At 40.2% G+C, this 16,829-nt stretch overlaps 2 protein-coding genes and 1 pseudogene across 6 annotated transcripts in view; 2 read left to right on the top strand and 1 right to left on the bottom strand.

Moving 5' to 3' along the window:
- Window positions 1-11,744, bottom strand: part of MANSC1 (MANSC domain containing 1) — a 23,757-nt gene extending 12,013 nt beyond the window's left edge. Inside the window, exon 1 of one of the 4 annotated variants that reach the window (XM_025047418.1) lies at window positions 11,655-11,744. The gene's annotated coding sequence lies outside the window, so the exon portion shown is untranslated. Of the gene's footprint in view, window positions 1-2,868; window positions 3,216-11,598 lie in introns of those variants that run through there. The other 3 variants (XM_025047419.1, XM_006912625.3, XM_015589964.2) reach the window with 3 other exon arrangements.
- Window positions 7,283-7,400, top strand: LOC112480374 (annotated as a pseudogene).
- Window positions 11,745-11,774: 30 nt separating the features above from the next.
- BORCS5 (BLOC-1 related complex subunit 5) overlaps window positions 11,775-16,829 on the top strand; it is a 64,129-nt gene continuing 59,074 nt past the window's right edge. Inside the window, exons 1-2 of one of the 2 annotated variants that reach the window (XM_006912627.3) lie at window positions 11,775-11,843; window positions 13,580-13,723. In XM_006912627.3, coding sequence (XP_006912689.1) covers window position 11,843; window positions 13,580-13,723 — 145 coding nt within the window. In that variant the 5' untranslated portion in view covers window positions 11,775-11,842. The other variant, XM_006912626.3, reaches the window with a different exon arrangement.

A 16,829-nucleotide genomic window follows, 5' to 3' on the forward strand; every position in this document is an offset into this window, starting at 1 on the left:
TTGGTAGCCCGGTGAAGCTCGGGATCTCTTCTGAGAGACATGTTTTAAAATGCATAAAATGAAACTGAGAGAATTACACAAGAAGCAAGTTATATTGAAATATAACTATGAAAGTCGTTTTTGAAATAAGCCTACAAAACTCTGATAAAAAAAATCAAAGAAGATCTAAATAAATGAAGAGATATTCCATGTTCATCAATATTGTTAAGATGTCTGTTCTTCCCAACTTCATCTATGGGTTCAATGCAATCCCAATAAAAATCCCAGCAAGTAATTTTATGGATCTCAACAAACTAATTTTACAGTTTACTTGGAAATGCAAAAAGGCCCAGATTAGCCAAAACAATACTAAAGAATAAAGTTGGAGGACTGATACTACCCAACTTCAATGCTTACTCTAAAGCTAAAGTAATCAAGACAGTGTGATGTTGGTAAAAGAATAGACAAATAGATTGATGGAACAGAAGAAAGAGCCCAGTAACAGACCCACACAAATACAGTCAACTGATCTTTGACAAAAGAGCAAAGGCAATTCAAATGGGGGAAAGGATAGTCTTCTCAAAAATGTTGCTGGAATAACTCAAAATCCACATGCAAAAAAAGAAATCTAGACACGGACCTTCCACCCTTCACAAAAATTAACTCAATATAGATTACAAACCTAAATGTAAAATGCAAAACTATCAAACTCCTAGAATATAACATAGGTGACTACCTTTGTGAACTTAGATTAGGTGATGAGTTTTTAAATACAACACCAAAAGCACAATCCATGAAAGAAAAAAATTGATAGGTTGGATTTCATTAAAATGAAACACTTCTCTGCACAAGACACTATTAAGAGAACCAAGACAAGCCACAGACTGGGAGAAAGTATTTGCAAACACATATCTGATAAAGAACTGGTAGCCAAAATATACAACTTAACAAGAAAACAAACTATCCAATTAAATGAGCAAAAGATCTGAACAGACACCTCACCAAAGACATACAGACGACAAATAAACATGAAAAGGTGCTCAACATCACTGTCATTGGGAAATTGCAAATTAAAACAATAATGAGATACCACTGCTCACCTATTAGAATGGCTAAAATCTAAAAAAACCAACAATACCAAATACTGATAAAAACCTGCATACAAATGTTTATAGTAACTTTATTTATAATTGCCAAAAACTGGAAGCAACCAAGATGCCCCCCAACAGATGAACAGATAAACAAAATGTGATACACCCATACAATGGAATATTATTCATCAGTAAAAAGAAATGAACTATTGCGCTACAAAAAGACACAGAGGAACCTTAATTGCATATTGCTAAGTGAAAGAAGCCAGTCTAAAAGTTATAATTCTAACTATATGATACGCTGAAAAAGACAAAACTACATTGACAGTAAAAAGATCAATGGAGCACAGGAGATTTTTAGGGCAATACTAGTCTATATGATACTGTAATAGTGGGGATATGTCATTATATTTATCAAAACCCATAGAACTGTACAACACAAAGAATAAACTCTAATGTAAACAGATAGACTTTAGTAAAAGACAACAATAGTTTAATAAAAAAATGGTAAATAGTAATAGAGCACAAGTCTAATAGCTATCTTGCTAACTGTTGTGTCTAATTTTTGAAACAATGAAAATAACAAGTAACATTTATATTTCTTACCTTCTAGTCTCTATACTAAGCACTTTACATATATGCCATTTAATCTTTACAGAAATCCTAATGAGATAAATCCTCTTATTATCCCCATTTTTAGTTAAAATAAAAAACTGTTATATGTGTTTGTTTATTAACTTATTAAATAACAAGTGGTACATTTAAAATCCACCATAATTTTGAAGTAGTATTGAATAGAAATGATATTTTGTTGAGATATGTGCAATAAGAAATTTGATATGAAAATATCTGTGATTTTGACTGGTGGGCAAAACAGCTACCTCTAACATGACGATGGCTTTAGCCTACATGTCTCTTAAAGGAAATGCTACATTTCAGCTAGAGGTTAGTAAAATAATAAAATTTTCCACCTAAGTTCACAGATTTTCTGAATATCACCTATGGTCTCCCCCAGTAAAGAATCCTGGAACAAGTTATCTTTTTATGCTGCCATATTTTGCAAGTCTTTTTCCAGGCCCCTAAAAAAACTAAAACAAAGACAACACCCCCAAAAAACAAAACGAAAAAATCAGGAGCGAAAGAGAAAAATCAGGCCAATCCTTTACTTTGAATGGATTCTGACAATCTGTGAAGCTCTTGCAAAGAAACCTGAATTAGGCTCAGGGATGGTGCAGGAGCTGTGTTTTCAGTATGCAGCATTTGTACTGTGCTTGGACTGTGAGAAGTACTAAAGAGCTTATTTCATTAAAGATACTCAACAATTACTAGGTAAATTAATTCTTCTAATCCATTATTATTTAGGACTTAAAGTTCCAAAGTCAAGTTGAATCAAAAAAAGATAAAAAAAGGATACAGGTGGGAGAGAGAGGAAGCATCTGAGCTTTAATGTCTGCCTACTACAGTCATTCAAAGGTATGTGTACATAATAACTGTGCTAAATATTGGAAATCATTTTAGTTCCAGCATAATCTAACCTAATTTATCAAGATGTTTACACACACACCCTACTGAGTATTAGACAACTAACAGGTTTAATAATGAGTACGGGAGACCAATCATACAAGGAAGAAAGGGGAAATTTTCCCTTTGAGGAAATGTATGTCGCTCACTAAACTATTCTTCTGCCTGTCCTGATGACGACGCGGAGCCAGAGCCATTTATGACCGATGCTGCTGGCCTGCCTGGAGTGCCCCATTAAAGTATACCGCAGCCCCAACAGATCGGGTCGGCCCCTAACCTGGTCCTTGCTCCCGGATGGGTGGAGAAGCTTCACTCCAGACAAGGAGCTGAGCTGCTCCCTCCGCAGGGGGCGGGGATGCCTTTACCTGGCGGTAAGAGGACCTCGGGACCCCTGTAAGCCACCCTGTGCGAGGACAGCTCCGACGCGCTCCGAAGGGTCTCGGCGAGGCGGCCAAGGGATGCTTCGCAGCACCCACCGGGCCCGGCGGGTTTGTGGTTCGCAAGTTCCTGCTTCCGCTGCAGCCGCCGAAAGTTTACCGGGTGGGGAGTGCACATTCCTGTCCTGCAACCCGGAGCTGCTTCCCAGCAATTGTGCGTGCGGTCTTCTGAGCGCCCGCGAGAGACGCGAGCCCCCCTCTGGAGGCCCGCGTCCCCCTCAGTCCCCGCCCCACTCACCCGCGCGCGCACCCGAAAGCCAAGGACGCAATGAAGAGGCAAGGGCGCGACCGAGGGTCTGCAGCTGTGCCTTCTCGCTTCCTGGAGGGCAGAGAACGCGCAAATACACAGGATGAAAGTCAAATGGTACAAGTATATATATACATATATGTGTATATATATATACACACACACACACACATATACATACATATATGTATATATATACACATACATACATATATGTATATATATACACACAGACATAAACACACACACACAAATCACACCACGCGCAAATACAACGTATGAAACTCAAATGGTACAAGTGTATATATATACACATACATATATGTGTATGTGTATGTGTATATGTATATATATATATATATACACCGTAAAAACTCTGGTTCTCACCCTGTGTCCTAGTCTAGTTGCCCTCTCCAGAGGCCACCACAGTGCACTTTCTCCGAGTTCAAGAGTTTACAGTGCAGTCTATCTGGGGCATAGTTATGAGAACCTATTTGGATAACTGGAGGCATAGAAGGTCTCCAATTTGATTTGACAATCTTGCATTAAATATTATGTGCAAGTCAAGCCTCAAGGAAGACATTTGGGATTCTGCAGGATTTATTGTTTATAGATATGGATAATGATAAAAATAATGGTGTCTGTTATAGTTATTAAAATCATATCCCTAACATTTAGCATAGTATCTGGTACGTAACAAGAACTCAGCAAATATTTAAAGTGTATTTGTGGATTGAATGAATGGAAAAGAAGTACAAGGGCATAGGTTGTAGAAGTGTGTTTCTAAATCAATGCTCGCTCCACCCCCACCCCATATACAGGGAAACAAATGGAACTACTACACCGCTGACACTTAATCTGTCAAGTAGTCTAACCTTTGACAGTATCTCCATCTTGGTCAGTGTGAAAAACCTTTCAAACTTAAAGCAGTTTGCAATTGTAGATTATTATTCTAGTCCTGACAGAGCCAACAGCTATATCTTAGTTTTAACCAATAGCTACAGGAAACATATGTTGACAAAGAATGCCCATGAACAATGGTCCATTGTGTGAAAATAACTCTAGCTGTATACAGAGGATGACCTATTCTTGAATTACAATACTATTGGGAAAACTAGATATTAATGAGTTATCAAAGACAAGGAAATTCCACAGCAATTTCCCATTGGAAAGATTTTCCTGATGCAATAAAAGACTGATGTACACAGTATATTTTATCTCTGTAGATATACTTGGGAGTTCGGGGTATAGAAAGATTACATTCTTTGAATCCCCCTATAAGAAGTAATCCATGCTAGGCACTAAGTGACCTTTTTCTCATTCAGACATCTCCCCATCAGTTTCAATGTTTTGATATAATGAACCTGTTATCATTGAAGTGATATATTATTTTTTTAGTTATGACAGAACGTAGGACATTGATGAAAATAATAAAGAAAATTTTTCTGTTGACGTGAACCAGGTGTTTAAATTAGAAATTATGTTTGTTGTCACCTCATTACCTGAAGAGAGTCTTGATCCCCTTCTGACACTTAGGAGTCTCATTTATGTAGAGGCAGATTTTTTTTTTTAAGTGTTTTATCCAGAAAACATGTAGAGGAAACTAAAGATCAAGAGATGGGATCTCCCTTCAAGATGCTTATAGTTCAGTGGGAGAGATAGGTAAATCAATGGTTGTGTAAAGTATAAATGTTATAATAGAAGATTTTAAGGAAGCCCAGGAGAGGGGCATCTTATTAGGACTTCTGGGAGGAGGTGCATAAATTCAATCTTTTTTTTTTTTTAAGACAAATTTTTAAGAGAAGTTTTAGATTCACAGCAAAACAGAGATGTCCCCTATGCTCCTACCCCCAGCATGCACATAGCCTTCCCCATTATCAACATACCCCACCAGAGAGGTACATTTGTTACAGTTAGAATGTAAAGTCCATATTTTACCTTACATTTACTCAATGTTGTACATTCCATGGGTTTGGACAAATGTGTAATGATAGGTGGCCACCATTACAGTATCATACAGTGTATTTTCACTGTCCTAAAAATCCTCTGTAATAAGCCTATTCATCCCTCCTCCAACTTACACCAAACCCTGGCAACCACTATCTTTTTATTGTCTTCATAGTTTTGCCTTTTCCAGAATGTCATATGGTTGGAATCACACAATATTTAGCCTTTTCAGATTCACTTCTTTCAGTTAGTAATATGCAGTTAAAGGTTAATGTCTTTTCATGGTTTAATAGCTCATTTCTTTTTATCACTGGAAAACAGTCCATCATCTGGATGTATCATAGTTTGTTTATTCATTCATCTATTGAAGGACATCTTTCTTGCTTCCAAGTTTTGGCAATTATAAATAAAACTTCTATAAACAGCTGTGTGCAGGTTTCGTGTGGATATTATTTTTTTAACGAGTTAAATCTTGAAGGATGAAGTTCAGTTAGATGGAGAGATGAAGGCTGAATACTCCAGACATAGAAAATAGCATGAGTATTCAGAGAATTTCATCCCCATTGTCATGAAGTTTGCTTGTGTACATAGATGAATAGAGAGGCTGGGTTCAGAGCAAGAAGTTTCTCTTATGCTAAATTTTACACTTTATCCTGAGGACATAGCAAGTTATTGAAGGTGTTTAATAAGGCAAAGACAGGTCCAGAGACCTAAATAATATTCTAGAAAATTCTCTGTGCCAGCCACATGTAGGATGGATTGAAGGAGGTAAGGCCAGAGTCCTTCTGATTTCCAAGAAATTGAAGAAATTAGGAGACCCTGAACAGGGCATAGAGATAGAAGAGAAATCGAAAAGAGAGGCTCTCCAGATTTGGTAACTGGTTGGATGTGGTGATAAGGGTAAACAGGTTTCTGGCTTGGGGACTGGATGGATGGAGTGTGAGGCAATATAAAGACATGGGAAGAGGAGCTAGTCTGGAGTGAACAGAAGCATGAGTTTTAGAACATTTGACTCCTGGTTTTATCACTTACTAGCTGTGTGATCAAGAATAACCCCCTAAACCTCCATGTAAAATTAGGAAAAGTGTTATCTACTTTATAGGCAGATCATACACGGCCAATATATATGAAAGTGCTTAATAAACTTGAAAAACTGTTAGTTGTGTATGTATGTCCCCTATGCTCCTACCCCCAGCATGTTCATGTGGAAGTGATTTTGAGAGTGCTAAAAGGCATCAATCTCAAATGTCTCCTACCTCAAAAGTCCCTCCAGCTGAATCCTTGTATTATAAATACCCATTTAATTTTCTTGCACCAGATTGTAAGTTTCCTAAGGATAAGGCATGGGTCTTGTTGGATCTTTTATCCCTGGCCTCTAGCAAGTGCCTGGCATATTATAGGCTCCCATTAAATGTTGATTCAAGGAATGAAAGCCTTTTACCTTCTGGTATCCTTTTTCTGAATAATAGCTTTATTGATATCTAACTCACATACCATGCAACTCGCCTATTTAAAGTGTACAGTGTAGTGGTTTTTAATATAGTCACAGAATTGTGCAACCATCACTACAAAAAAAATTTTTAGAATATTTTCATCATCCCCGGAAAGAAACCCCCATATTCATTAACAGTCACTCCCCATTTCCCCTCTACCCTCTTCCTCCTCAGCCTTAGGCAACCACTACTCTATTTCTGTCTCTATAACACCTTTTCTGGACATTTCATGTAAATGAAATCTACTATATATGGTCTTTTGTGATGGGCTTTTTTTTCACATTGCATAATGTTCTCAAGGTTTACCATGTTGTAGTATGTATAAATACCTCCTTTTTTTATTTTTTTTTTTTTGCCAATTAATACTCTATTATATGGATACACCATTTTATTTTTCCATTTATCAAAAATCAAACAAACAATAAAACCAACAGTAGCATAGGAGTTTCTAGTCTCTGTCCCCCAACAAATATCAGCGATTAGCTACATATGAACAAAAACAGTCTGAGAAAGCTCCAGAGTCCACTTAAGAAACTTAGCAACACAGTAGACCAAAAATCCCCATGAGTCTATGGCCATGCCACCCTGAACATGCCTGATCACGTCTGGTCTCGGAAGCTAAGTAGGATCGGCCCGGTTAGTACTTGGATGGGAGATTACCTAGGAAGACCAGGTGCTGTAGGTGTAAAAAAAACCAAAAAACAAACAAAAACCCCCTGAGAATAACAGCACAAGAAGAGAGGGAAGACAGCTTCATTTTGCCTGCATCCTCTCACCTCCCAAACCAGCATCTCTTAACACCAAGAGAGAACGAAAGAGCAGAGTGAGCCACCAGCTTTCTGGGGGTACTGCACACAGATCCTGCTTTGGTTTCACCACCCAGACTGACAGAGCTGAGACGTGTAAAGATGGCTAAGATTAAGGAAGAAAAACAGGGGCTATTACAGCAGCCTCATAGTAGCAGGAGTGATTGAAGTTCCCTGTGACCTGCTCTGCAGACAAGCCCAGCAGTTTACACCACTGAAGAAATCAATGGCCAGCACAGCTGCTGTAAAGGCCCTGCAGATTTCACCAGCTTTCAGGTATTCTTGTTTGCTGATGACTGCTGCCTGATTCCTTCTCTGCTCCTTCCCCTGCTCCAAGGCCCAGAACCTTACAGGCAGCCAATGCAGTCTTCTGCAGCTGCATGAGTGCAAGACACCAGTCTGAACCCCTGCAGTTGACCTCCACTGCTGTGCACACACTAGGGGCTAGGCCCTCTGGTAGTGCATTTGCATGCCGCAGGCCTGAGGCCCATCGCCAGCCTCCACTATTTTGCATACACCTGGGGGAGATTGTGTAGCCAAAAGAGAGAACGCCTATTGCCAAGCCCCCATTCCCTACCCTGGCCCCACTCCTGCTTTTGGGCCTAGATCTGGCTCTGTCTTCTATCAGTGGCCTGTACCACTGTGACTAGTGCCCCCAACTGTAGAGAAACCCATCACTGGCCTCTACTTTGCTCTTGGTGAGACCCAGGAGCCATGTTAGGGCACACCAACAGCTAGAGACCCTGCAGCTGCCAGTGAACGTGTAGTTGACACTAGCCCTTGATGCTTTCCCTAGACCCCTGCACTATGTATGTGTCTACAAACACCCCGCTTCTACCTAGGCACCTACAGTTGGCCCTCTTAGCTTAGTGTATGAATGCCATTGGCTTTGGCCACCATTACTGCCTGCCTTGGTCCCTAGCCACTAGACCTGGAGTTGCCACTGAAGACTCCAACAGTCCTTCCAGCCACTGAAAACACCCTGTAGTGCTCACCAAGGACCACAGTTGTTGATTTTATGGACTCAAGTGGTCTAAGCCAAAAAAGATATCATGCTCCCCTGAGCCCTGTGCCACTACATGCCCCTGCACTTGGTGCCCTGCATCAGTAGGGTCACAGCATGCTCCCATGTGCCTCTACCTACAGGTGAAAATTTTCCCTTACTAAAGTCAGTCCATAAAATCTGGAGGAGGTGACTGCTTCTTCAAATGTATAGGCACCTACACAAGGCTATAGGTATGAAGAATCAGGGAAACATGTCTCTACGAAAGGAATACAGTAAGCTTCTAGTAACTGGCCCCAAAGAAATGGAGACACAGAAATTGCCTGACAAAAAAATTCAAAATAAATGTTTCCAAGATGCTCAGAGAGCTACAAGAGAACACAGATAAAACATTTAACAATATCAAGGAAACAATAGAACAAAATGAGAAGTTCAACAAAGAGATAGAAGGCATAAAAAAGAACTAAAAGTAATTTTGAAGCAGAAGAATACAATGACTGAAGGACTGAAGAATTCAACAGAGAGATTCAACAACAGATTTGACTAAGCAGAAAAAAATCAGTGAGCTAGAACAGCAGTTTCCAACCTTTTTGGCACCAGGGGCCAGTCCTCCTATGAGAATCTAATGCCTGATGATCTGAGGTGGAGCTGAGGCGGTGATGCTAATGCTGGGGAGCAGCTGCAAATACAGATGAAGCTTCTCTTGCTGGCCCACTGCTCACCTCCTGCTTTGCAGCCTAGTTCCTAATAGGCCATGGGTACCGGTCCTTGGCCTTGGGGTTGGGGACCCCTGAGCTTAAAGACAGATTAATTTGTGATAGCCTGCTGAAATGTGAAAGGGTTAAAGGATAATTAAAACCTGAAACTGGACAAAGGAAGTCTATACCTTAGGCCTAGTTTCTGGAACCCCTAACTACATTCTGTTAATCATAAAACTTGTAACAATGAGCTCATACGCTAACTGCCAATTTTAGCCTGTGTAACCCTGCTTGCTTGCATGGCATGGAAAATAATCAATTGTATATAAGCTGAAAATTACTGTTTGGCCATCGCCCATGAGAATACTGGCTATTGCCCATGGGAACATAGGTGATCACCCATAGGAACATAACATTCTAACAACAAGCTTTCTGCTTCTGTACTCCCCGCTTGCACACCTGACCAGTGGGTTGACAGGTAGTGAATAGGAGAGAAATAGACCTTTGCGTTTAAGATAGAATGAAGAATGGGTTTTAGGGCTTAAAAACCTTGTATCTTGGCATTTCGCGGCTGCTCCTTTGTACAGGACAGCCGCCGGCTAATAAACAGCCTTTGAAAGCATACTTGGTTTGGTCTATTCTATACAGGCCACAACAAATTGAAATTATCCAATCAAAGGAGCAAAGAGAAAAAGAAATGAGAAGGAATGAAGAAAGCCTATGGGACACCATTATGAGAAACAATGTGTGTACCATTGGAGTCTCAGAAGGAGAAGGGAGGGAGGTGAGGTAGAAAGCTAATTTAAAGAAGTAATGGCTGGGTCTATGACCATGCCACCCTGAACACCTCCGATATTGTTTGATCTCGGAAACTAACCAGGGTCACGCCTGGTTAGTACTTGGATAGGAGACCACCTAGGAATACCAGGTGCTGTAGGCTTTAAAAAAAAAAAAAAAAAAAGTAATGGCTGAGAACTTCTCAAAGTTCTTGGGAGAGATTTGGACATCCAAGTTAATGGAGCTATTAGGTCACCCAAAATTTCAATCTAAAATGTTCTTCTTTGAGACAAATTATAATAAAACTGTCTAAAATCAAAGACAAATCATTTTAAAATCAGCAAGAAAAAAATTCTCTTATACAAGGGAACTCCCATAAGGCTATCAGTGGATTTCTCAACAAAGCCCCTGCAGACCAGTAGAGAATGGGATGACATATTTATCCATGTCTCAGTTGACGAACAGAATATTCTTTTTAGAATGAATTATTTATCCAAAGGGAAGCAAGAAAAACATCACATCAGCATGGATTAGGGGGATAGAACACAGGATAAATGTACTTTGATGTGAAAGAGAGAGAACAAGACCCAGAATATATTATACTCCCTTCTCTTCCTCCCTCTTTCATTCACCCCAAACAAGAGCAGATCTGGGAGACAAGTGAAGGGCTGACCAGGAAAGCATGGTCACATTGCTTAGTGGACACTTACCAGTCCCATCAGCCTGGTGGTTTGCGAAAACCTCAAGACTATAGCCAAACACCACCTCCTAGGAGCTTACTTTGTCCTCTGGCAGTTTTTAGTTCTATTTTCATTCTCCCACAGAATACTGAACTTGCATTCATTGTACTTTTTTCACAGTATTGTAATGGTGAGTAGAGGAAAGAGCATGAAGTTTGAAATCAGACTACTAAGTCCTAGTTCCACCACTTACTACCTGGTGACAATGAAGAAGTTACCTGTTTGTAGGCCTCAGGGTTATTGTGAAAATTAAATAAGGTAAAATGGAGGGAATGTCTGTGATATAGAAGGGGCTTAATCATTTGGTGAATTTGACACTCCTGAAATTATATTTACCTATATAAAATCTCAGGGCATTTACTTGAAATTTCATGAAGCAAACAATATAAAATGAGTTGAGAAGTTCTGAGAACCCCAGAGCCACCCAACTCCTTGTTGGCGTTGCAAGGTCTATGGCCTTGCCCTGCCAAAACTGGCATTTCCGTTTTGCATTAACACTGCTCCTTTCTCACTTTTGCTAGTTTCAGAATGATGGCTTGCCGATAATTGTCAAAGTCCCCAGAAAGTGCCGAGACTATAGCGGCATCCACTTTCCTTTTACGATGCACACATACTCTAACACGTGAATCGGCATTTTCTGTTTCTTCATTTTTGTCGCATTTCCAGCTCCTTTCACCATCTAGTTAGTATTTTTTGTATGGTCGTCCACTGCTACACTTCAGCTTTCGTAACTAAAACAGGAACTTTGCATCCAGATAGTTGTGGATTTGGATCCTAAGTCTATCTAACACCTTTTTCTACCTGTAAAACACAGTTAAAAATATCTATTTTGTAAAGTTCTAACGATAGGATAAAGTACCTAATATGTGGGTGATGCTTAAAGGGGACGCATCGTTACAACAGGAAAGGGCTCACCCTTTGGTGCGGGTCTGGTTTGCAGGTCGTCGGGTCCTTTAAGGAGGCGTCGCCCTAGCTGCTTGCGGGAGTCTCCCCGCCCACTCTCAGGCGAAGGGCGGTGGCTCTCTAACCCGGAACTGACGGCCGCGCGCAGCGGGCGCCGCCAATCCGCGTCCCGGAAGGAGCCGGCCTGCGGCGCATGAGCGAGTGAGTGAAAGCGGCGCCGCCCGCTGGTTCGTAGGCGCGGCTGTCGCCTCACGTTCTCCGCCTCCTCTCCTCGGGTTTCCCCTAAAGAAGGCGGGCGACCAGCATCCGTCCCCACATAGGGACTCCCCCATCTCCCACCGCCCGCGCCCCTACGTAGGCCAGGGGCATCAGCCGCACACAGCGGCCCCGCTGCGGCGCGCAGACTCCGTGTAGCATCCCTGTCCAGGTCCCCGTTTCTGCCCTGTTGCCCTGTCACCGGAGTGGTGACCGCCTGTCCCGCCGTTCCTCCGCTGCCAGCACCATGGGCAGTGAGCAGAGCTCCGAGGCCGAGAGCCGACCCAACGATCTGAACTCCTCAGGTCGGTGCCCTAACTTCCACTCTCCTCCAGCCAGCCCTGTCTGCTTGCGGAGCGGGCTGCCTCCCCGTCTAGTGAGGTCTGGGACTCGGAGACAGGAACGTAAAGAAAGCCCTCATCATGCTTTTTTCTTCGGGAAGAAACAGCCACCAGTTATCCTAGCCTTAATTCCCCCGATGGAAGTGAGTGCAAGCTAAGCCAGCGTGGGCGCCCATGCTCATGATTTTCAATCAGCTTTTTCTCCCAGCTACAGCCTATTTAAAAGATAACCTAATTAATTATGGCTTTAGTACTTGCTACTGACAGTGAGATTTGGCTCTCACAGTGGGTGGATCATAGGCCGGACCTCTAAGAACAAGTTCCTTCTTAAAAACGGATCTTAGAATAACCTTTTCAGAAGGGATATGTGATAGGTGTAAAATCTCTTTTAACCCTTGGGTGCGTTAGGTAAATTACTAAAAGAGGTTAAGAGACATTTCTTGAGCAGTAAAAACAGAGATTCTAGAAGAGAGAATGCCATGTCATAGGAGACTCTAGCCTCTAGGAGGCAGGGTAGTTCTACGCATCCCTGGATCAACCTTTAAGACCTCACCACTGTGCCTGCGAAAACTACCTTCCAGAGTGTAGGAACACTTCAAAGGTTCATTCTTGCCCTAACCAGGAAGAGGATGATGTCTGGGGCTAGGGCGTCTTTGATAGTTTGAATCACTTTCCTCCAAATGGATTACGTTTTCGGAAGAGACCTGAAATTGACCTGACTCTCTAGAAGTCCTCCAAGTTTCTGAATTTTGCCTCAGCCTAGAAGGGACCTACCTTCTTGGACTAGTGCCTGTAACTTTAAGGATGAGAGGGCCAGTGCCTCAGGAATAGACCTATCATCTAGGATTGAGTATTAGGGTTTTTATTTCATGAGTAGGATCTATTAAACATACTTGGTTTTCTGTGATGGGTGTCACAAGGATGGGCCATGTATACCAATAACCCATAGACCTCCAGTTCCTTTCTTAACTCTAGCACTGTTGACCTGGGACAAGTTAACCAAATTTTGTATCCTTATTTCCTCATTGATAAAATAGGGACAAACATCAGGAAGGTCAAAGAAGTAAAAATTAAAAACACAATTTGCCTGTTCTTTTGTGTGCTGAGTAATAAAATATTTTAAATTACCAAAAAAACAGTTTCATATATATGTTTCTGTAATTTTTGAATTTTTATAAATACTATAAAATAAGGTCCTCCATAATTCATTTTCCTTACCCAAACCCCTACTGCAGGGTAAATCCAATTATTTTGTGTGTGTGACTGCAGTGAAAACAGCTTTGGTGAGACAGAGGTAGCTAACAAACATGCAGCTCCTGAGTGGTGTAACTTTATTTTCAGTGACCCCTTCTCCAGCTAAGCATAGAGCCAAGATGGATGATATCGTGGTTGTAGCTCAGGGTTCCCAGGCCTCACGGAACGTCAGCAATGATCCTGATGTCATCAAGTTGCAAGAGATTCCAACCTTCCAACCACTTTTGAAAGGTAAGGGCTTGTATTTTGATTTATCTGGACTTGCTGGAAAGGGTTTCATAGCCCCACTATTCCCAGATATCCATCTCCTTTAGATCTTTGCTTAAATGGCATCTTCTTCATGAAACTTTCCTTGTCTGCCCCATTTAGAATTCCAGCCCTTTTCCCTGCCTGTTTTTCTTTGCAGTACTTAATCATCATTGACCTACTGCATAGTTATTGGGTCACTGTATTTTTCTGCCAGAATGTGTGCTCCACGATGGCAGGAACTTTGTTTTGTTTACTGTTGAATCCTCAGCACTTGGAATAGAGCCTGATATAAAGTAGGGACTGAATGAATGAATGAATGATGTTGGAGTTGGGCCTTACCTGTTATATTTCCATGAAAATATTTTTATTTGTGGTCTGGACTATGAGTTGACTATTACAGATCCATAGAGGAAATCTCCATGACCACTGATACACTTGTAATTAATCTTGGCAGCTGTCTTAAATGATAAGAGAGTATGTGTATTGAGGGAAGAGAGTGTATACAAACCATCAGCCCTCCTGATTAGTGTATATTGATGTAGTTACCTTTTAATATGAATTTTATTATTTAATAACTTTTTTGTAAATTTTATATTAGTAAATATATTATTATTTTCATAGTCCATTAAGTAGTGGTGATGATTTTCTATTAAAAGAATTGGGTTTCTGCAGTAAGAATTTCTGTTTCCCTTTTCCCTCAAAAGATATATAAGTGAATGTAAGGTGCTGGTTTATTAACCTGGTGCAACATACAATAATCTAATACATCTTACATTTATATAGATATTTTAAAGCCCTCCTCCCATGCATATACCATTCCTTTAATTCTTATATCATTAAATATGTTTGAATTATTTGTGCCAGATCAGATTGCTGGCTAGGATGAATTTGAACTTTTATCATTGATGTCAAGTTCTATACTAGTTATACTATTCTACAGTGTACTTAAACAAAAATATAAAAACAAATGATACTTTATAGAGGATCCATATATCATCTCATCCTTCCTAGTTCTTTATCCGTTTCACAGATGGGGATATACAAGCTTTTGGTCTGTTCCCCATAGTCCTCAGGGTTAAACGTTGGTAAACTTTTCTGGGTCTTATATAAAACAACACATTACATCCTGTTACCTATCTTCTTGTTAGTTTTCATCATTTTGAGGAATAATGTGATTCTCCAAAGAAGCCAACGTTAATGAAATTTCTGTCTCTACATATCCTTGTACAATCAGATTAAAAGACATAGCCTTTATCTTTAGAAACTTGGAGGTGGACACTGGTATTCTATACTCTATCCCTTCTAGAGTCGAACGCAGTACTGCCCACAGTCACAGATTCATGGCTCTCCTTCCTGTTAACTACGTCCTTTTACCTCTAGTCCTGGGCGAAGACTTATGTGACCAATTTTTGTCCCTACTTTAAGAAAATACTTTTAAAAACCCAGAAATTTGAGATATATTTAATAATTTTCTGGGATTAGTGTTTTTTTAAAGTACTAATTCATATTCATATTTTATGATAATAAATTAACAAGTAGGGGAAGCATTTAGGAAAAGGCTTGGTGTTAAGGGAAGCTAACCTCAGATTTAAAATGAACACGGGAACCCTAAAAGTGAATAATTAATGTGATGTAGTTAATGCAATGCAGCTGGACTTGGTTGCATTGATACCTAGGTTTTAAATGGGACTTGGCCACCAACTAGCTACGTTGCCCTGGCTTTGTTTTTCATCTCTTTGAATTCTGGTTGTTGATAACATTGAGAATAGGTGTGGGAGAGGGGAAAGCTGGTGAGTAGCAGGTTGCAAATAAGAGGATCTAGGATTTGGAAGGTAGAGAAATTACTTGATGAGAGTGGCGTGAAAATAGAAATACATGGCAATGTCCAGACTGCAGGAAACAAAACAAAAGCTGGTGAGCATTTAAGTTGATGCTCATGTTTCACTTGTTAAGTAGAAACATCTTGGACAGTGGTTAGAGAAGAAGGGGACAATTGGGTGGAAATAATAAGTATAATTATGATAATAAAAGTAGCTAATCCCCTCCTTCCATACCTCTGCATGATAGATATTATTCTTTCCATTTTATAGATTAAAACATTGGTGCTCAGAACTTAAATCCATTGCCTAAAGTCATATGGTTACAAGTGATAGCCCATCTTGAGGTGGCATCAGGACATCGAGCGTTTAAGGATTTTGTACATAGAATAAAACTCAGTTTCCAATTCTAGCAAAGCCCATTATCCACATCACTAGGCTGCATTAGGAAACACAGTGATGGGTATGAGGCTGTTTGGAGTTTTAGGTGCAGCATTTGTTGCGCTGCCTCCTGCTTTGACATTGTTCGGCCTGGTAATTTAAAGCCCTGCCGGTTGCCTGCTGGGCGGCTGCAGGGGCTACTCATCACTGTTGCCTTTATACTCTAATCTCTTTTTACCCTCTTTACTGCTTTCAGGATGAGGCTATTTCTCAAAGTAGTAAAAGGGCCACACAGTGAGGGCCCTACCCCCCCAGGTTTGATTTCAGCAGGCTTTTATTCAAGTTAATGACAGTTTATTCTTTCAAAACAATATATTCAAGTATTACACAGAGTTCACTATTGTTCCATAATGTCATATGATGTAATGCTAATGCTGGTGGGTGATCTGCAGAGGCAGTGGCCTGGCGAGTTTGGGGCTATTCGTATGACTGAGGTAATGTTTGCATTTTTAATAAGCAAGCAGATTCTTTCTTTGGTCTTAACTCTTTTGGATAAATATACCAGAGTATAAGCTTTATACTAATGCCAAATATCTGTTCCTCTTTTTTTTAAGTCAAAAGAATTGTCTGTTTTTCAGAGCAGTCTCTGAATTAGCAATTTATTTCGAAATGTAAAGCATTTAATAGCAAATTGAAAGTAAAAAATTAGAAAGAAGCAATAAATGGCCATGACATAACACAAAGTCAAAATATAGATTTGATACAAATTAGTTAGATTCCCAGGGGTTAAACAAGCTCTATAGATTTCTTACCTAAAACTTAACCACTTACACATTTTAGTGAATCTCATTATTTTATGTCATTCCATAGAAATGAAATATTCAGAAGAT

Source organism: Pteropus alecto, unplaced genomic scaffold, assembly GCF_000325575.1.
Source record: "Pteropus alecto unplaced genomic scaffold, ASM32557v1 scaffold103, whole genome shotgun sequence".
NCBI classification, from domain to species: domain Eukaryota; kingdom Metazoa; phylum Chordata; class Mammalia; order Chiroptera; family Pteropodidae; genus Pteropus; species Pteropus alecto.